General features: G+C 42.3%; 1 protein-coding gene across 1 annotated transcript in view; it reads right to left on the minus strand.

The window, feature by feature from the left end:
- The window catches only part of MMP16 (matrix metallopeptidase 16), a 242,549-nt gene that overhangs the window by 128,274 nt on the left and 94,738 nt on the right, over positions 1–19,537 (minus strand). Inside the window, exon 2 of the mRNA XM_050940940.1 lies at positions 712–860. Within this exon, the coding sequence (XP_050796897.1) occupies positions 712–860 (149 nt within the window). The remainder of the gene's footprint in view (positions 1–711; positions 861–19,537) is intronic.

Genomic DNA, 19,537 nt, shown 5'->3' on the forward strand with positions numbered 1-19,537 from the left:
TACAAGTTCCCAGGTTTGTTTTCTTAAGCGTGCACTACTATACTTTTATTATTATTATTTTTATCTGACATTGCTTTATGCCTTTGTGCATGAATTTCAATCATGATGCTGCACAGACTTAGGCTGTGTACTCCGATATAAAACTCAAAATGGCAGTGAAATCATACATTATACGCTCAACACCACTGACATTTCAGAGAGCTTGCAAAACTAAAAATCTATTTTATATTAAAATGATCACGTGTGTTTATGTCACTGGAAACCATTAAATGAATGGACCAGTTGACAGTTTGAAAGATTTTTGCATTGAGGAAGACAAAGGAATCTTCCCTGAAGATTTTCCACCAAAGGGAGGAAATGTTTATGCCCACCAGAATACTTTTTCTGGCATTTTTCTTATCCACTATCAGCTGGCTTATGTGTCTCCTTCTGTGTTATCTATTAGCCATTCCCACAGTTAACCCTCCAATCCTTTATTTTTAATCACACTTCAAAAGCAGAGGACAAGGCAGGGCTGACAGTGGAAATTTGCCAACTAGCCAGTATGAAATAGAGCAGAAAAAAAGAAAGGACAGTTTCATTCCCTATTTGAAATTGCTGCACTCTTTGGATATCCCAGTCATTGCAGTTCATGTGCTTTCAAGTTCCTACAGTCCTACTTTATTTTGTTGATATATAAAAGTTGAGAGCACTTCAGTGCCAGTTACTTACTCAATTGTGTTTCTGTCCACTTTTCCTGTCATATTAATGCCATAGAACTGCTGCATGGCAGCTATAGCTGATTGCATGGTCTCTGCAGAGCGCAACACCGACATGCTGGGGTCAGTTGGTGGAAGGTAGCCATATTTTTGTAACCATACCTGCAATGACAAGTACAGTTCCTATTACATAGAAATTACAGTTAAGTAAAATATTACCTAGTAGTTAGCCTCCATGTCATATCTGATGAAGCTTTTAAGTCACCAAACATAAATCATGTTAGTTAGTTTGTAAAGAAGAAACTCTTTGGGGCTTTTATTTCACCAACTTTGTTAAGGATTCTACTGTTTTAAGACCAAGAGCAGTTTATACCCTTGAGCCAGTTCTCATTATTATCTGCAGGTGCCAGCTTCAACTATTTACAGTATTTATTTATTTCAAGTAATAATTTAAGCACTTACCCCGGCTCTAGGCACTTCCACTAATTTTTAAAGCAGACAGACTATAAAATCCACCACACATATGTCAAATATAATTGACTACCCACATGGTGCATAAAAATATTTGCCCACTATAACAATAAATCCACAATAGCTCTTACACACAATGACACTGTTCTTACTTCCTTCTCAAACAGCCATGAATAAGATGGGTTTGAAACATGCAAAGAAGGTTAACAAGTCCTTACTCTCCTAGGCAAAAGAGTGGGGAGGAGGAGCAGGAGGAAGTACCAGAGCCAATGCCCATTCCTGGTGAAAAACCTGCCAACAGCCTCCTCCTTTCTAAATCTACATGAATCTAGCTCAGATGCTTATGATGCTCCCAATTGTGATAGTATGGTACAGGATCAGAGGTGATTACTCCTGGGGGAGGGGCAGGTCCCAAACCATTTAAGGCTTTATAGCCAGGGTGACTAAACTGAATGACTCTCCAAGCTGCATACAACAATCTTCAGAAGTTCAAGAGCTGCATACAACAATCTTCAGAAGTTCAAGAGCTGGGGCACACCTGCTGAAGCTTCAGCCCTGTGTGAAGAGGAGTCTTGGGACCAATGGGAGGTGCGGGAACTGGCAGCCAGCACGTCCCCATGGCCTTTGTCACTTCCCGCAGCTGCCATTGGCCTGGAACGGCAAACCGTGGCCACTGGGAGCTACAGGGGGCCGTGCCTGTGGATGGTCAATGTAAACAAAATATCTTGTGGCCGGCCAGTGGATAACACTGATGGACTGTGTGCCGAAGGTTGCCGACCTTGCTCTATACCAAGGTTTCTCAACCTTTTTCTTTCTTCTGAGCTCTCCCGCCACCCCCATGCTATAAAAATTCCACGGCCCGCTTATGCCACAATAACTGGATTTCTGCATATAAAAAACAGAGTTGGCGTTAGGAGGTAGCAAGCAGGGCAATTGCCTGGGGCCTCATGCCACAGGGACCCCCACAAAACTTCATTACTCAGGCTTCAGCTTCAGCCCCTTGTGGTGGGGCTGAGGACACAGGCTTCAACCCTGGACTTCAGCTTTCTGCCCTAGGCCCCAGCGAGTCTAATACTGGCCATGCTTGTTGGCCCCCCTGAAACCTTCTCGTAGTCCCCCAGGGAGCCTCAAACCCCTGGTTGAGAACCACTGCTCTATACCCAAGATACCAACATGGCCTCCATCAACACAGTATCTGAGATGCTCAAAATCTTTAATGTATTTATCCTCACAATATCCCTGTGAGGTAGGGAAGTGCCATCACCCCCATTTCACAGATGGGAAACTGAGGCATAGAGGGCTTTCTTGCTGCAGTCCCAATTTGTGAATTCAAACCTCTCCCCTGCACTCACCTTATTCATTAATCCACAGCTCTACCTCCAAGCAAGCTTTTCTAACCAGTGAATTTGGGGCTTCCCCACCATAAATGAATTTCAGGCTTCTCTCTCTTCTCCTAATTACTGAATTATGTTTCTTTACCAACCTTCTAAAGTTGGGGTGACAAGACTAGACCCTGTGACACCCTGAGTGAAAGAACACTTAGGACACATGAGAAAGAACTACTCTTTACAGCCTCTCACATAAGCAGCCACCCTAGAGCAACTCCATCTACCCTCGCAAGGGTGCACAGATATGTCAGCAACACTTTGTGGTCAACAATATCAATATCAAATGAATCAGATGAAAAAGTACAGCCACACCTCCTCAATCCTATGTGGCCTCATGCTAGACCATATGCCTGGCCGGATAAAAATGCACCAACAGAGGTCCCCCTGTATCATTCATCCAAGTCTTGGTTATACATGCAAAGTTGAAAGCCTTATTGTTGATCAAATCATTGATGGTGATAACTTTATTAACCACCAACCATCCACGAAAGATGAAGATATGGGTCATTGCCAATGCAGGAATAAGACTGTTTTATATGACTGAAATAAAATCTTCAGGTTTATCAGCAGCTCAGAAGTCTTAACTCAAGTAGGCTTAAACTGTACCTGTCTACCACATCCATAGTTTGTATTGAATCAGAAGGATGATGCTGTGTTCATCTGGCTCTACAAAAAGGGAAGGTGTCCTACCAGGTCAGTATTAGCATAGTCCCTGCCCACTGCTGCCTCAACATTCCATCTCAGAGTACAAATGTGACTCAGCCCAATAGCAGTGGTCTATGCAATGGACAAGATTATACTGTCAGGTCCCATTTGACTCCAGCTTCCACATTTTGGGCCAAAGTTCATTTACTCTATACACTTCTGCTCTCTGGGCACCTTCTGGTTGATCAGGTCTCTGAATTCCAAGACTTCCCTGTAGTGTTTTCAAATAATAAAAATCCTACCTGTTGCAATGCCCTCTATAGGAGGTCCACATCTGTTTTCATTCTTGGATTTTCACTCCCTAGGCTGGGGCCGCAGGAACAGTGTGAAATGTGAGGTTGAGGGAGCATAGTCTTCAAAAGATTGAAGACAGAGTGGATGGGCTTTAAAGGATATAGGCACAGCTCTCCTAAGCAGAAAGTTGATGGTGACACTATGGAGACCCAAGAATGAGATTATTTTCTGGGCTCATTTATCACCTCAGAACAGAGCAGGTGAGGGGAAGCAAAGACTTTCAGAGAGTGAGAACTATGCAGGAAATGAAAACAAACCAATTAAGTAAGTGTGAAAGAAAAATCATTCTTGACAACACTTTGCTGTTGCCTGAGAGAGTACCAGCTTCTTCCTCTGGTATTCCAAATATGGATTTGAACCCTGTGGTGCAGAGACTGAGATGTGCTTTCCATGTAGATGCTCATCCCAGATGGCAGGAGCACATTGTTTTTGACTGTAGGCTTCCGAGGTAATTTATCATTGATCCCCTGTTAGGGCTGCCCCCCTTCCAATTCTGACTCTGCTCACTGCATAGCACAGGCAGCATTGCAAGCTGGGATGGAGGGATATAGAGGGAGTTATCAGTGCCTGACTTCACCAGAAGCTGAAGCTTCACTCCTCTCCATTAGGCAAGTGGTAAAAGAGCAAGAGTGCAAAGGGAAGAAAGCAGGGCAGGCTGATACGCCCCATGACAGAGTGGGAGAAAAATGAGTAGGGTGATGTGGTAAAAGAAGCACCACAGTGGGCACAAGAAAAAGAGAGAAGAAGGACAGAAAACCCCTCAAAGAGCAGGAAGAGGTCATTGTGTGAGTAGAAGGCTACCATAATCCTCCCTCAGTCTTCCGAACAATAACAAGTAGGGGAACTCACTGACAGTGTATGGGAAGGTCACATGAATCTCCTCTGGAGAGGTTTCTCTCCAGGTTCAGCTAAGCATTGAGGATATGTCTCAAAATTGATCCAACTGCTGAATCTTTGGGATTGCTCCACTGCTGTCATACATATCAGTTTACAATGTTGTGCCCTTTCAATGAAGCATCATGCAGCAACACAAGGGAATATATAGAGGGCTGCAAATATAGGAATTGATGGCTCCTGTTTCACTTCTACAGTTCCCCCACTCTGGTAGGAGAGGACATTTTTAATAACTGATTAAAAATCTTGTAGGTTCTGAGTTCCCAATAATTAAGATATACACAAAACACCTCATTTAAAATTCAGCAAAAGGGACATATCCCTCCAGTAGCTGGGAGGCTCCTAAACCTTGTCTTTTTCAGAGAACATCCTCTGGGAAAAAGTTTCAAATGCTGGTAACTATAGAGGAGACATTAGAATCTTGAGTGAAATCACAAACAGAGGAAAGCAAGAAAGCAAGAAAATGAGGTGGCTGGAATAGGAGGTAAAGAAAAGTAATTCTGGTCCATCTTTGTTTTTTTAAGATACCTACACTGCAGAAATTGTCCTTCCCCAGTACTAAAATTAGATGTATCCTCTGTTCTAATCCAAAGCAGGAGTAATAATGCAGTGTTCTCAGGGAAGTATATTTTCAGAACCCATCTTATACTCTAGGGAGCTCATCTATCATGAAACAAGAAAATAGTGACGTACACTCCTCATACGTGTAATGACTGGGGTTGCAATGAAGACTACACCAACCCTGCTACCTTGTTAACAGTGATGAACAGTAATAGATTTCACTCATTTGTGAGATCAATATAAAAAGATGCATGTTCTCTCAAGTACAGAGCTTTCCCATCATGCAATAATCTGTATGTAACCAAAAAGGATTCCATCGAAGTAGTTTTCATATATATGTTTTTTACTCACTGTTCACAATAACCTCTTGGAAACCTGAAGTGTTTCGTAACCCGTTGTTTTTTTTCCTCCACTGCATATGCATACTGGTTTCTTACTTGGTTACCAATAAGCATTGGGCTGTAACAAAATGATTTTGGGAGTATTTTAAGAAGAACTAAAGCATTGGGACTGAAGCATTTGATATGAAAAAATAGAATCCCACAAATTTTAAACAAATTATGGGAAGTGCCTAAGTGACATAGGAAGCAATTCTTATTTTCAAAAAGGAGCAAAGATATTCAGATACCTGAGACATTGAAATATAATGGGATTTAGGCATCTAAATGCCTATGTCACTTTTGAAAATGGGACACAAGCTCCTAAGTCACGTAGGCATTTTTGTAAGTGTTACCATATGTCTATGTGAAAATGTACACCAATGGAGTTTCTTGAGTTACACTATTGTCCTTCAACCATTATTCCGCCTTCTTAGGGCTGCCCCAATAGTGCATGTTGTAAGCTGATGATGGTGTATTCTAATTACAGGCCTACCTGCTGTAACAAGCACTGACTTTTCAGTGACAAGCTGATGAGGCAGGCCAAAAACTATTATTTACAGAGAACACTATAGGGTAATTGCTGCTCCGCTTCCCCACCCCTATATTGCTGATTTCACCAGTCCTGTACTGAAGGGCTCTTTCTCTTTTTAATGCCCTGAGAAACAGCAGTGGTCCTTCAAAGACCACAGAACTTTGGGGTGCTTTCTCCAGCACATCTATTCAGTATGAAGCTTCCTCAGATGACAGGATAACAAGTATTGTGGATGGGGGAAAGTAGTAGATATCATCCTATCTCAGCTTCAGTAAGGCTTTTGACACTGTCTCACATGACCTTCTCATGAACAAAGCAACAAAATATAGCCTAGATGAACCTACCATAAAATGGGTGCACTACTGGCTGGAAAACTGTTCTCAGAGACTAGTTATCAATGGTTCACAATTGAGCTGGAAGGGTATATTGAGTGGGGTCCCACCGGTTCTGTTCAATATCTTCATAAATGATTTGGCATAGAGAGTACACTTATAAAGTTTGTGGATGATACCAAGCTGGGAGAGATTACAAGTGCTTTGTAGAACAGGACTAGAATTCAACATGATCTTGGTAAAATGGACAAATGCTCTGAATTAAAAAGGTTGAACTTCAATAAGGATAAATGCAAAGTACTCCATTTAGAAGGGAACAATCAATAGCACACACACAAAATGGGAAATGACTTCCTAGGAGGGATAACTGCAGAAAAGGATCTCAAGTTTATAGTGGATCACAAACTAAATATGGATCAACAATGTAACAGTGTTGCAAAAAAAGCAAACAACATTTTGGAATGTATTAGCAGGAGTGTTGTAAGCAAGAGATGAGAAATAATTCTTCCAGTCTACTAGCAAGTGATAAGCCTCCACTGGAGTGTCATGTCAGAAAAGATGTGGACAAATGGGAGAAAGTCAAGAGAAGAGCAACAAAAACAATTAAAGGTCTAGAAAACATGACCCTGAGGAAAGACTGGAAAAAACAGGTTTGTTCAGTCTGGAGAAGAGAAGACTGATTACAGTCGTCTAGCATGTAAAAAATTGTTATAAAGAGGAAGGTGATAAATTGTTCTCCTTAACTATTGAGGACAGGACATGGGCTTAAATTGCAGCAAAGTAAATTTAGGTTAGACATTAGGCAAAGCTTCCTAACTGTAAAGGTAGTTAAACACTGGAACAAACTATCTAGGGAGGTTGCGGAATCTCCATCAGTGGAGGTTTATAGGGTAATCTGATTGTGGGCCATGAGACATTTTCCTGACATTGACTATTCGCAGGCACAGTTCCCAGTGGCTCTAGTTTGCCATTCCTGGCCAATGGGAGCTGTGGGAAGTGGTGGGGAGGGATGTGCTGGTCACTGCAGGCAGATCTCATTGGCCAGGAATGATGAACCGCAGCCACTGGGAGCTGCGGGGGGAGGAGGGGGACATGCCTGCAGATGGTCGTCAGCTAAATGTCTCATGGCCTGCAATGAGATTACCCTGATTGGCCGCATGCGGGCCGCAGATTGCCCACCACTGGGTTAGACAAAGACCTATCAGAGATGATCTAGATAATATCTAGTCCTGTCTCGGTGCCGAGGACTAGACTAGGTGACCTGTCAAGGTAGCTTCCAGTCCTACATTTCTATAACTTACCAAAGATAACATATTAATATGACATAAATAACAGCAACATAAACAGTGGGAGAAGGTATCCTAGCCTGTTAATAGTATCTATAAACATGGATATTAACTATAGCAATTAACAAATGAACTCAACTCCTCTGCCTGGCGTGTTACTGACTGGTTGAATCTGAAATAAAGGAAACAAGTTAACAACTAAGAAATCCTGAATCCTCAGAACCCACTGATCTGGATGTAATAAACTTCCCTTCTTTGAAACCTCATATTGGGATGGAAGAGAACTTAAATGGAAACAAGCATCCTCAGAACTTCACCAACAACAATCCTATCGGTTAGTGCAAAGATGTCAAAAGAAGTGTTTAGATGGAACAAAGGAGGAACCAAACTGTTGGCCTGAAAATTTAACAGATGTCCTCTCTTTCCAGATAGGAAAGAAAGTGACTGAGTTCTTTTCTAGTGAATTATTGAAATAAACTAGATTGCTTTCTGAGACCCATTGCCAGTACAAACAATCATTGTGACAGTTTGGGGATATGTCTGTGTCACGTTATGTTTTCCAAGTTGTTTTATGAATGTCATTTATGATTGTAACCTTCATTGTGGATTAGACCATCCATCCTGTAGCAGGGAACTGACACCCAGTGGAGATACCTATGTCTGGGAAACGGAGCAATCAAGGGCCAGCAGCACTGGAGTGGAACAATAGGTCCGCAGCTAGCAGGAGCCATTTATTTTGAATGACTTTCTACCCAGAAGCTGACTAGGTAGGTGTGGGGGCCAGGAGCCAGTGCCTGGAAACTCCCCCAATAGAAGTTCATGGGCAAGAAGGCTGACAAAGGCTGCTTTTCCGAGCAAGAAGACATTCCTGCAGCAGAAGCAAGAGAAGACACAAGAAGGACACACTGGCTGTGTAGTCTAAGGATTCAGACCAAACCCAGGACTATCAGATAGTCACAGTGAGGAGGGATGTGTTCAGAATAGTTGTTCTCCTAAGATCTAACACTGTACTTTGTTTAAGAGTAAAAGTGTTCAGGAGGGCTGTGGCACTGGTTCCAGGGTCAGGACAGCTGGATTGTGGTGTTCCACTTCTTAGACTGAAAGTCCCAGTCACTACCCAGACCCAGGGTATTTGGAAGCACATGGGATTCAGCAGTTGGACCCAACAGCAACAGACTGCTGTCCAGCTAGAGAGTGGGTTGGGATCAGTTGAGACATATTATGACCAAAAGCTTGGTCCTGGAAGGAAATTTCTTTGGGAGACATGATTCAATTATCCAGAACAACTGACTGAAGACTGAGAACCCACTTCACAAATTATTCAGGACAATGCTCTCCACTCAAAAATCTCTGAAGAAGTCTATTATGAAGCCAGGCCCATGGAACCACCTCCAGACATGAAACTAACAGTCTTAGTAGATGTAAACACTCCCTCATAGAGCACACGTTGAGAGATGGTGTCCTCCTTATGGCTTGCTGGATTTTCTGTAGCCTCTTAGAAAATGAGAATACTTTTATGAGGAGTGTGCTGTATGGAAGAAATTGGCCAGATAAGTAAGATGCCTGCAGAACCCTGTTTATGCTTAATTTGATTAAATCCACTGAAAAGGCTGGAACAGGCCTTTGAGGCTGCGCAGGCCAGCAGCCAATCAACAGAAGTCTGTTAGGAGCCAATCAGGGCAGGGCAGAGGCAGCCAATCAGGTCCGGGTTAGGCCCTATATAAAGGCTGCCTAGCAGGAGGAGAGGTAGTCTCTCCCTGACTGCCAAGGGAAGTGGACTGGCTCCTCGGCTGAAAGGGAGCACCTCCAACAGAGTGGTGCTGCGGAAGGGCAGAAGAAGCTGGGGAGCTCCAACCAAGGAAAACCCCAGGCTGCAGGCCTTGCTACAAAGGGTCGAGCGGGTACACAGGGCTGAAAGGGAAGCGACCCAGGGACAAAGTCTGACAAGAGGAGAGAAGGAGGTCAGGGAGGCTTCTGCCAGAGGGTCCCTGGGTCGGGCCTGGGTCCCTCCCTTCCCCCTTGTACTACACCTGGCTGAGGAGGAGCATGGCATGATACAGGCTGTGGCTGGCCCCTGAGACAAAGGGACTAGACTTTGAGGCTGCAGCCAGCCACCAGAACAGTGCAGATGGAGGACCGCTGATAACACCAGACCCCCTGAAGGGGGTGAGACCAGAGCATTGGGCACTGCCGGAAGGCAGTGTCCTGAAGAGGACACCGCCAAGCAGGGAGCAATGTGGGTCCAGACACCAACAGGGGAGCAGATGACGGATGGGACACCACCAGCAGATGGCGCCCTGCAGAGGACAGAGCTAATTCCCAGACGTGCCAGCAGGAGGCGCTGCAGTTGTGAGTCCCAACCCTGTCACAAGGGGGAAGACTTCCATATACACAGTTAATGACATTCTTTTTACTAAGGACTGCTGCGATATCTCTGCCATATCTCTCCAGATCTTCTATGAGATGGTCAAACCACAGGCAAGAGCTATTGTGCACAATATATCCAGGGTGAAACAAAGATAAATCTTGGTTACAGGACAATGTCCATATGAAAATCTTTTCTGAAGCCAGATAATTCCATAAAATAACAATTTTATTCACACCAAAACTTAACTCTGAAGTCATAGAATCATAGGACTGGAAGGGACCTCAAGAGGTCATCTAGTCCAGTTCCCTGCACTCATGGCAGGACTAAGTATTATCTAGACCATCCCTCACAGCTGTTTGTCCAACCTGCGCTTAAAAATCTCCAATGCTGGAGATTCCACAACCTCCCTAGGCAATTTATTCCAGTGCTTAACTACCCTGACAGTTAGCAAGTTTTTCCTAATGTGCAACCTAAACCTCCCTTGCTGCAATTTAATCCCACTGCTTCTTATTCTATCCTCAGATGTTAAGAAAAATTGTTCTCCCTCCTCCTTGTAACAACCTTTCATGTATTTGAAAACTGTTATCATGTCCCCTCTCAGGGACATATGCTCCTCAGAATAAATCCTTTGCAATCTGTGTTCTTGTTGACCCAACAACATGAAAAGCAATCCCATGAAAGTACCTTTCCTTTTCTTTGAACTGGAGAGGAGCCCATATTCAGTACACTAATCCTTTATTATTTCTGTCATGTCCCACACATGTGCAAAGTACCACTCCATGGGATAACCTATACTCTAGGAGCAAAACCAAACATACTCCTGAACAGTTACGTTTCCCAATCTCTCCAATTTAAATCTGCAAGTTTCTGTTCCTATCATGAGGATTAAATAAACGATTCACAGAGAATCAGGGAACTGAATAGGTGTCCCATTTTATTATTGTTTGTGGAGGGAGAGAGGGAGGCTCTAATCAGGAAGGGTCCTATTGTGCTAGTCTGAACAAACACAAAATAAGAGGAAGTCCCTGCCTCTTTCATGATGAAAGACTATTTGTGCATTTTCATGATCATTTTCTGAAGTTTTTGCTCAATGGTTTCTGTAATGCAGCTTCCAAAGATATATGGCCAGCTTCTACTCAGCTAAACATCCCAGCGGGTTGCATCTTTATGTAAAGTTAAACAGGCTCCTCCTAAAACCTCACAATCTTCCATCTCCAAAACAGGCTCACCTTACCCATGGATATCATCCTGGAGAGAAGCCTTCTCAGCAGGTCTACGTCCACCTTGACCTACCTAAGAGAGGGAGATACTTGGGCTGTAGGGTTTCCCCTTTTTCCAGGGGACTTTCTACGGAGGAGACATGGGCTTCTCCCCCTTCTTTCACACCCAGGAGTTAGCCTCAGGCATCTGCTAAGGGTCCTATCTTCCCATTTAGGTCCCTCACAGTTCCTCCTATTGAAATCCTGTTTCTCTCTCCCCCTTGCTTTGCCTCACTTCTCCTGTGAGTGATATCCATCTGTCTCTGTGTGCTCTCAAACAGATGCCCCCCATTTGTGTACCACTTCATGTGCATCCTTTCTGTCCTTATGCCTTTCTATGCTCCACCACCTAACCCTGCTCTGTACAGGCCTATCTGATGGCAGGAACATACAAAAGAACTGCTCATTCAGCTGCTCAGGACACGGAGCATTGCTGGTCATATCAGGATAGTTGGCATACACACAATGTGTTCTAGAGGAATGAGCATGAGGCTGACAGTCAGGAACCAATCCTGTCATTGACTCTGTGTGGGTTGGGAAAGTTTGCTTGACCTTTCTGTGCATCAGTCTGTACAACATGGATAATATTTACCTACTTCCCCTCTCACAAGGTTGCAAGGATTTGTAAAGTGCCTGGAACGTGTAAAGTGCCATATACTTGCTATCATGATTTAATGAGGTCTCTAGTACAGCAATAACTAGAGTTCAAAGTGCTTCTTTCTCATCATTACACTACAGAGGATTACAGCAAGTTGAGGGGATAAACCCTAGCATGCCTTGGTATTAGCATTTCTTTGATCCCCATACGTTTGCACTACTTCACCTCCAAGCTGATTATTTCTGTCTAAATCTATCTAATCTATATACATAGTCTTTATCTGTAGTGTGCTCATCACCGCAGTACTCAGGAGGAAGGGTGTTTCTTCCAAGTCATTGGCTTTAATGGTAAGCAGGGGACAGATACAGCTTGCTGCTTTCTTCCTACAATTTAACACTTTCTTCTCTTCTTCATCTCCTGTTTTAGATTCACTAAGATATAAAAAATTATCATGGACATAGGTACTCATCATACCAAAAAAAGAGAGATAATTTGCATCTGCTGCCACCATTTCATAACAAGCAAAGAAGTGACTGAAGGTGCTTGGTGCTAATTTTAAATGCTGCAGAATTTTCTGAGCTCTGTGAATGGTCACTGCAGCCTATCAATTACTTCCTGAAAGAAGCACCCATCAGTTTTGCCTATGTCGGCTATGTGGGGGTAGAAATAGCTTTGTTGCCTGTCTAAGAATTTAGCTTTATTGTCTATATAAGAAAAATAGGAACTACTTTATATACATTACTGCTATAAAATTAAATTTGCATTGCATGGCTGCTAATGTAATTTTGTATATGTAATTACATCTATGATATTGACATAAAAAACCTGTCCTTTGGATATATCCCAATAGATGGTTTAATAAAAGTGTAGAAACTTTGTTCTAAGACATTTACAGAGGAAATACATACATACATTATGTACCAACAGATGGTGGCGTGCTACTTTAAAAAGGCTCATGGGAAGGTAGTCCATTGTAATAAAATCAAAGGTCAAGCTGCAAAGTTCCTTTGGGGAAATGATTATTTAAACCATATCTGACATTTGGTATTTGAAACTATTTGATAAAGTAACTACTATTGCACTTTCCAAGGCTTTAAGTTTGCATCAGCAAATTTATGGATTACAAGATAAACATCTATAGGAAACTTGTGTTAGTCAACCAGTTTTTTCTTGTTGGTCTTGTTGTTTTATTTAATTTCCTTTTTCCTCATCATTTTTTTCTATCTTTTTACAGCCCTAAGCAAAAACAAATTTTGAATTCTAGAAATATATCCTTAAAATATAAATACAAATAATAGTGTTCTCATATCCCAGTTGAGACCAGATCTGCAAAATAATAAAAATCAGACCAAACCAAATTAATAAATAGTATACCACACTGCACACTTAGGTGCATACAGTCAATGTGTAAAATTTCTCAACTGTAGAGAAAAAGAATCCAAATTAGTCTCACTGAAATCAACAGCAAAACTGACTTCTGGGACAGCAGCATTGGGCCCCAAACTATGTCACTGAAACGGAAGTTATCACCTCTTCTTTCCCTTCTACTCCTCTTCCATAACTAATCCTGTCCCTACTCCTTGCAGTACATGTTCTAGCAGCTCAAGTTTCAGTTCTGATATATACTTTGGGGATGCAGAGATAGAAAAAGGTTATATTCATTGCTGTTTGGTATTTTTAAAAGCTTCTGATAGAATTTGAAGTTTTTCTATAATATTTGTGATCATTTCCAAGCTTGTGTGAGGGAATAATTTTGAATCCCATGATCAAAATAGCCTTTTAAAATAAATTCACACTAAAGCTACTTTTAAACCTTGTATTTCTCATTTCTGCCTGTCTCTTCTTTTCTCAAAAAAGTCAGCTATTTGAGATCTAAACTTTAGAGATGCTGTGGTTCAAAGTTGCCTATTATTCTGCTAAACAAATTCTTGTAATTTATAATTAGAGTTTTTTTCTGATTATTTCATAAAATTATAATATTTTAAGTGCTATAATGGCTCTCTGAGAAACTTTACTCCTGCTTTCTTTAGAAGCCTGGAGAAGTTAGATGAGCTTGGATTTTATAAGGAAAATAAATCATATGACTATAACCAAATCATAGTCTCCTATGGAAATACATAAGAGGGTCAGAAGAGGCCACAGAAAATTGTGCAAGAGTCAGTCTTTGGAGTTTCCATCATATCTTCCTCTACAGGTGAGGTGTAAGAGGGTTAGTGGAGGAGGCAAGGAGTGCGATCTCCCCAACCTACGGATTTCCTGGGGAAAGGAATTCCCAATCTTGAGAGCAGTTTATGTCTCCCATTCAACTGCTCTGAAGCCCATTTTCCCCAGGCAGACACCATCTGCAGCTGTGCAGTAAGTGAGGCTTAGATTTCTAATCAGAAACCACAGGAGTCACCAGGAGATGGTTGTATGGAAAATGGCTAATCTACTACTCCATTCCCACCTATCCCACCTTTGCAGCCTTGCCTCCAGTATTGGAAGACTGCTAATCCAATAGTGCTCCTGCAGAAGAGTTTTCATAGGGATTCCAAGGTCAAGGGAGACTGTTGTGGAGCTAAAATTCCTCACTTCCCTAGGAGGGTTCTGTAGGAGAAGAGTGACTGCTCCTGAGAAGGTAGCAGCCAAATGGAAACTACCACTGCAATTTTATATACTTACCTGCAGCCGTTCTCACTGATGTTCACCACAGGTAACCCTTGTTTTATTTTTCTCTGATTTATGTGTGATTTACATGGAGCCATTCAGCAGCTCTGTACGGTAAACAGCAATGGTGACAATGCCAGATAATACTTTGATATTTTTATATCCCTTTAACAGTTTCCATTTCCTTTAAGTTAATTCTGGTCCAGTAAGTATAATAGTTAATAGACTAGCTTTTCATCATGGTTCAAATCCTACTTAGCTCACACATGAAAATGAGTTTTAGTGATTCATCTTAGTGCCTTGTTCGACATTTGCCCATACTTCAAAATCACCATAAAATGTGTCACAACTGGCTTCATGACTAGATTAGTAAGTATGTTATAGATGAGGAACATTGACAGAACTATGTATAGAGGATTGTACAGCTCCTGCCTGCTAGCTGTACTATGGATCCCAGTTAATTTTGGTACAAAACATCCATTGACTGATGACAGAACATGACCACTCTGGCTAGCTGTACTAGACCCTCACTTTCATAAACCTAGAAGCCATCAAATGTGTTCACTTGAAAAGTAACTGAATCCCATTTACTTAGCAGATGTATGGACGCCTTCCACAATTAATAGAAAGACAACATACATTTCAGTGCACTCCTTTTTATGTCACTTTCCAAAATTCCTTTTGTTGTTGTTATTAAAGGGGCAGATGTACTAAAGTAAAAAGGGATGGAGCGGTGAATGGTGGATTCATGCCAGTGGGTGATGTGACAAGGCGAATCCTACAAACAAGGAGGGATATACAGTCATTGCTTCAAAGCAAACCAGGAGACTGTCTCTAATTAGCTCCCCTATGGGGTTACTGTCATCATTAGTTCAATTTAAAATGTAGTAGTGCAATTTTTGCGTGGCTTAATTAGTGGCCTGATAATGTGCACTGCTGAGCTTTTTCAACTGCATGGCCGGCTTCAGGCCCCAGCACGCCAAGCACGTGTTTGGGACGGCATGCCACGGGGGGCGCTCTGCCGGTTGCTGGGAGGGCAGCAGGCGGCTCCGGTGGACCTCCTGCAGGCGTGCCTGTGGAGGGTCCACTGGTCCCGCAGCTCCGGTGGAGCATCCGCAGGCACGCCTGCAGGAGGTCCATCGGAGCCACGGGACCAGCGGACCCTCCGCAGCCAAGTCTGCGGGAGATCCACCAGAGCTGCAGGACCGGCGAGCTGCAGAGCGCCCCCCGCGGCGTGCCGCCATGTTTGGGGCAGCGAAATGGCTAGAGCCGGCCCTGCTCAACTGTCATAGGTTTCAATGGGAGTTGAGGAGGCTCAGCACCTTGTAAGGCTCAGCAAGAGGTCCCCAGCATCCAGCAGGAGTAGAACTTACATCTGCATTTGTAATTAGAAAAAAATGGCTCATTAAAAGTGAGAACATTGTTTTCCTTACAGTAAACTTGGGTAAAATTATTTCATTTTATAACAACGTATGCATTGTGCTTTTCTCTGTACATGCATTATCTTTCTAGCTCAAAAAATACAGCTACATTTAAAGATGATGAAAGGGGAGTGAGAGAAACATTTTTTGTCTAAGACGCATGATCTTCCATACAATTAAGGATGATAATATGCAAAACAAGACCATCTAATACATTTTAGAAACTGCATTTGTAATGATTAAACATAATAGGTTCTGTATTCTTGTAGCAATGTCATTAGCATGCTAATCCTGTGAACATTATGTTTAAATATTTCAAGCAGCATCTTATTAGATACTCATTTATGTTCAATTTAACGTAAGTCATTTTGACTGGATCTAGTATAAACTACTGGCAAATTAGAGATGGGCCAGTCCTATCATCCAGCAGCTAGGTCCACCTTTTCAAAAGGGTACACGTTGCATAGGCCCAACTTGCTAGTGTACAATTCCTGATACTCAGGCACAAGCTGAGGACTTGTACATGTGTACCCTCCCAGACTGTGTGTATATATACTGATGGGTGCACTCAGAATTGAGTTTAGCACAGAAGTGCACATACTTTTGCAATTTTGGCTTTGAAAACAAGAAACCAGCTTTGGAAAAGAGGTAGTGCCGTTAAATATATGTGTAAGCTGAATATCTGATTCTCCAGGTCTTTTTATATATAAACAGCAACAAACACTGGGATTAATCACAGGGGGATAGAGCCAAAAAATAAAATAGGCAGATTGGGAGGGTAGCAGTGACTTTTCCCCTTTCACTCCTCTCAGGAGCCAGAAGATCTGGTGAAGCAGCAGTGGAGACCCTTCCCTCTCACATAAACCAAGAGATGCTTCATGGGCGGGGCTGGCTCCAGGCACCAGCAAAGAAAGCAGGTGCTTGGGGTGGCCAATGGAAAGGGGCAACACGTCCGGGTCTGTGGCGGCAATTCAGCAGCGGGTCCCTCAGTGCCTTTTGAAGCGAAGGACCCACCACCGAATTGCCGCCGAAGAATGAAGCAGTGTGGTAGAGCTGCCACCAAAGTGCCGCCAGTCATGGCTTTATTTTTATTTTTTTTCATTTCACTGCTTGAGGCCGCAAGTCAGCGGGACACGGTCCTCTTCATGGGAGAAGCATCACAAAGTTCTTTCTCCTGTCCTAAGGGTGGAGCTTCATATTTATTAGTCATGTAATATTGAGAGGAAATTTTGAAAGCTGGAGTCTTTGGGCAGGCCCAGAGACATCACCCTCCCAGATTTTTCAGCATCCTTTCCCTTTCCAGTAGATATTGTGGTTTACAGAATTAGTGAATTACCTCAGTTGTGCTTTCCACAAGGTCCAGTATTATGATTCCTGGGAACCTCAGTCACTAGAAAAGTAGTATCAGTACATGCCTCTCCCTCCAGTCCCATTGGAAAAAAGTGAGACATGACTAGGCTGTGAATATGCTTGCATTGGCTGTGAAATTCCACAAAAAAGTCTCAAGCAACAGGGACTTCTGAAGGCATATCAGATTCCAGATGGAAATAGGTTTTTTGGTCCCTTACTTCTCTCCAGGGATTCTCTTATATATTTCCTTTCCCAGGTGACCTCTCTTGATCTAACCAACTCTCCTTTTCCCTAGACTCCTCTCACTGTCCTCTCATTGAAGCAAGGAATTTGTCTTTTGATCAGCCTGTTCTACCTGCACCTTGTGCTTTAGGGATATGCTTCCAGATAGTGGAGGACCTTCAGACTTCCTCCTACTGCAGGACTCCTCCTGGAGCACACCCTGAAGTAATATCCTATGCAGCCATGCTTAAACCATATCTGTCGAGCAACCATTTGATTGTTTCTAAAACCTGCCTCCCATACTCCTCCAAATGGTAGATTATTACTTTTATATTAGTTTTTACTAAGTATCCAGCACACTGAATCAATATTTAAACTATGGGAGGATGTTCGTGGTGGAAGCATACTCTAGCCTTGGCCTCAAATGGCTTTCACAGATGACTGAAAAACAAAGTAAAGCTAAAGCATTTGATAACTGCAAAAGTCATTAATTGGCTGTACATGACAGTATTGGGAATATTATTCCTATAGCACAAAATGAGGGGAGATGATTGTTTTGAAGGTCTGTGTTTCTATTTTAATAAAATAATAATTTAAAAATGAATAAATAAGAGCAACATGGAAACTGCCACAAAACAGTATATCAGGGATGGTCTGTCTAGATCTGTATTCTTTCTCTACAGTAATAACTTCCTCATGTTTCAGGGGAAGGTGTTTGAAACCCCTTACTGGACAATTAGAGAATAACTTGGCCATGGAGGAAATGTCTTGCCCCAATCAGTTAATAGTTGGCTTTTGTCCTAAAGAGGCAGGGATTTTATCCCTCATATGTTTTTACTCTAAAACCATCAGGGATACAATCATTTTCAAGTATTTTTTTAAACATCCTACTAGCTCTTGGACTGGCTGTGTTGTGGCAATGAGTTACAGAGGTTAATTATGTTAATAAAAAAAAGAGTTTCCTCTTTCAGTTTTAACTTTGTTCCCTTCCATTTTTATTGATGTGTGCACACATGTCCGAGCAGCCTGTTTCAAGGTGATCAAGGGTCATGTAACAGTTTGAAGGCAGGACATCCTATAAGAGGAACCTGCTCAGTCAGGGATGGAGATGTGGGGTCAGAGGAAGGACTGGTATGCATCAGCCGGGAGGTGGTCTGAGAGGAGATAGCTGCAAGAAGCAGGCGAGGAAGCTCAATGGAGCGAAGCTGTAGGAAATGCCATGCAGCACGACCTAAGTTTCGGTGAGTTAAATGGACACTGAACTGGTTTGTTAAATAACGAAAACCCTGAAGAAAGTGACAGAAATTCTGCTGCTTTTGCAAATGATATGTGATGTATTGGCTGGTGAGTTGGCCCACAGGGTGCATGTGCAAATGCTTTACTTTCCCACAGAGGCTAGAAAGCTGCAGGGATATGTGCCTACACATCTTGTGGCTCCTACAAGTGTAACTGAAAATGTTTGTGTCATGTCAAACTACATTTCTGTTTAGTTTCAGAACAAGCAATTTATTTTATTTATTTCTATAGGGTGCCTACAGAAACTGAAATGTTAAGTTCTGTAGATGACACTCTTCATAATAAGAGACATGTACTGACCCTTCTAAAATTTTTACTTCTCATGATTATATTACAAAATATATTGACATTACTTTCAATTCCCCATTCTTGTGAAGGTTCTGAGATGTTTCAGACACCGTCTAGTAGCTACAGAACTCAACATTATGTTAGAAAACCTTGGAAAGATTGTTCCTTCACACTAATTTTCATGTTCTTCTTTCTTTCTTGAGCTCCCAAATCTGAAAACTATTAGTGCTGGAAAAACAGCTGAAGCTGCTCGGAAAGACTGTTTTGACTTCCTTGCCAAAGGAAGATTATATTGTGAAAAGTCAACTTAGATCTCAGACTCTGCAAATTCAGTGAGGATGTAGCACCTTTAAGGAACTACTCTGCCACTCAAAAAGTTTCCAGAGTGACTGCTCTGTACTTGAAAGGCACCACGGCCAACTCTGAAATAGACAAACTGAATTTCTGCAAAAGCTGCATTTTGTGGAAACATGGGCCCCAATTCAGCAGAGCATTGAAGCACACGCTTAAGGCTATCCCTATGTTATCAACAGTATTTATATGGTTCC

This window comes from Gopherus flavomarginatus, chromosome 2 (genome assembly GCF_025201925.1).
Source record: "Gopherus flavomarginatus isolate rGopFla2 chromosome 2, rGopFla2.mat.asm, whole genome shotgun sequence".
NCBI classification, from domain to species: Eukaryota; Metazoa; Chordata; order Testudines; family Testudinidae; genus Gopherus; species Gopherus flavomarginatus.